This window comes from Egretta garzetta, unplaced genomic scaffold (genome assembly GCF_000687185.1).
Source record: "Egretta garzetta isolate BGI_Z169 unplaced genomic scaffold, ASM68718v1 scaffold1560, whole genome shotgun sequence".
Classification (NCBI taxonomy): Eukaryota; Metazoa; Chordata; class Aves; order Pelecaniformes; family Ardeidae; genus Egretta; species Egretta garzetta.
This window is the reverse complement of record NW_009258373.1, coordinates 9,206-11,063: the sequence shown is the minus strand read 5'-3', so window position 1 is coordinate 11,063 and position 1,858 is coordinate 9,206. Positions and strand designations below refer to the sequence as shown.

The 1,858-nt window shown below is 57.6% G+C and overlaps 1 protein-coding gene across 1 annotated transcript in view; it reads left to right on the top strand.

The window, feature by feature from the left end:
* Positions 1 to 1,850, top strand: part of CLPTM1 (CLPTM1 regulator of GABA type A receptor forward trafficking) — a gene marked incomplete at both ends in the record, with an annotated part of 5,407 nt that extends 3,557 nt beyond the window's left edge. The window contains 5 exons of the mRNA XM_035895097.1: positions 289 to 382; positions 769 to 959; positions 1,042 to 1,137; positions 1,397 to 1,532; positions 1,678 to 1,850. Coding sequence (XP_035750990.1) covers positions 289 to 382; positions 769 to 959; positions 1,042 to 1,137; positions 1,397 to 1,532; positions 1,678 to 1,850 — 690 coding nt within the window. The remainder of the gene's footprint in view (positions 1 to 288; positions 383 to 768; positions 960 to 1,041; positions 1,138 to 1,396; positions 1,533 to 1,677) is intronic.
* Positions 1,851 to 1,858: the final 8 nt, after the last annotated feature.

The following is a 1,858-nucleotide window of genomic DNA, read 5'->3' as shown; positions in this document are numbered from 1 at the left end:
TTCCCTAACTCTGCTGGGAGAGTGCTTGATGCCCGTTCTTCGTTACGATCACTCTTTATTAATTACCTTTGCAACGTGAAGAGACGTGCGCAGGCGCCTGCCTGTCTTGGCTACTTGGGGGGAAGAGAGCTCCAGAGGCCGTGGTGATAGAGAGGAATTAAACCCCTCATCCTCCTTGGTGCTCTGGTGTCCCGTGACCGCCTGGATCCTCCCGGCTCCTCCCTGTTCGCCCTGGTGGAGCCTCAGAGAGGTTTTTTATTGCATTGGTTTTTGGGGATTTTGTTCCAGGTTGCTCTCCTGGAGACGAACCCCTACCTGCTGGCGCTGACCATCGTCGTCTCCATCGTGCACAGCATCTTTGAGTTCTTGGCTTTCAAAAATGGTGAGCGCCGTGGTGGGACCTTGGTGATCCCCGGAGATGATGGCACGGCCTTAAAACCCTCTCCTTGCTTCTGCCTCCAACCTAGTCTTCTCCCCGCGGCAGCAGTTTGTTCCCCTCGTGCTGCTGCACCAGCCCTCTCCTCCCCAGCGGCGACGTCTTCAGCAGGCTTTCTGCTTCTTCTCTTTCTTCTTTAATTTGTTTGCATCTTTGATTTGCATTTTTACTTGATCTTGTAGTTGAGAGAAGAAGGCCTGGGATGATTTCAAGACCTTGTCTTTACCTTCATCCTGTCAGTGGACAAAATATTTGTTATAGTATCAGCCTCCGGTGCAGGGGGGTTCCCCTTCCCCTCCATTGAGGTGACCGCTGGGGCCCCTTCCCCACAGACATCCAGTTCTGGAACAGCCGGCAATCTCTGGAGGGGCTCTCTGTCCGCTCCGTCTTTTTCGGCGTCTTCCAGTCCCTCGTCGTCCTCCTCTACATCTTGGACAACGAAACCAACTTCGTGGTGCAAGTCAGCGTCTTCATCGGGCTCCTCATTGACCTCTGGAAGATCACAAAGGTCATGGACGTCCGGGTAAGCGGCGGTGCGGCTGCAGCGGGGCTCCGGCGGTGCCGTCTCTCCTGCTTGGTGACCCCTTTCCCTTCTCCTTCGGCAGCTGGACCGCGAGAACAAGGTGGCCGGAGTTTTTCCCCGCGTAACCTTCAAAGACAAATCGACCTACATCGAGTCTTCCACGAAGGTGTACGATGACGTGAGTTGGAGGTGGGGGATGAGTGCCGGGGACAGCCCAGCGCTGCCGTGCCCGGCTCCGGCCACCCGCTGGCTTGGCTGAACCTCTTGGCGGGCATCTCCTTTGCTTCATCTTCCCTCTTTCTCCTGCGTCTTTGTTCCCTGGGATTCACCCGGGGCAGGGTGGGCGGTGAAACAGGAGCTCGGGAAGCTGGGGAGATGCCGGGTTGGGGCTCTGGCTCATTCCTGGCTAATTTGGGTGGTGTTGCTCCCCCCCCCAGATGGCTTTCCGGTACCTCTCGTGGATCCTCTTCCCCTTGCTGGGCTGTTACGCCGTGTACAGCCTGCTCTACCTGGAGCACAAGGGCTGGTACTCGTGGGTGCTGAGCATGCTCTACGGCTTCCTCCTGACCTTCGGTGAGTGCTGCGCTCGCCCCCCAAAATCCCCCCCCCTGATGTGTGGAAGAGGAGCCTGGGCTCCCCTGGGGCTGCCGGGGGTGGGGTGGGGTGGTGTTCTTCAAGGCAAGGCTTTGTCACGCTAACGAGGAGCCCTCTCTCACAGGCTTCATCACCATGACCCCCCAACTCTTCATCAACTACAAGCTGAAGTCGGTCGCCCACCTGCCCTGGCGGATGCTGACCTACAAAGCCCTCAACACCTTCATCGATGACCTCTTCGCCTTCGTCATCAAGATGCCCATGATGTACAGGATAGGCTGCCTGCGGGACGGTATGGCCTGGGG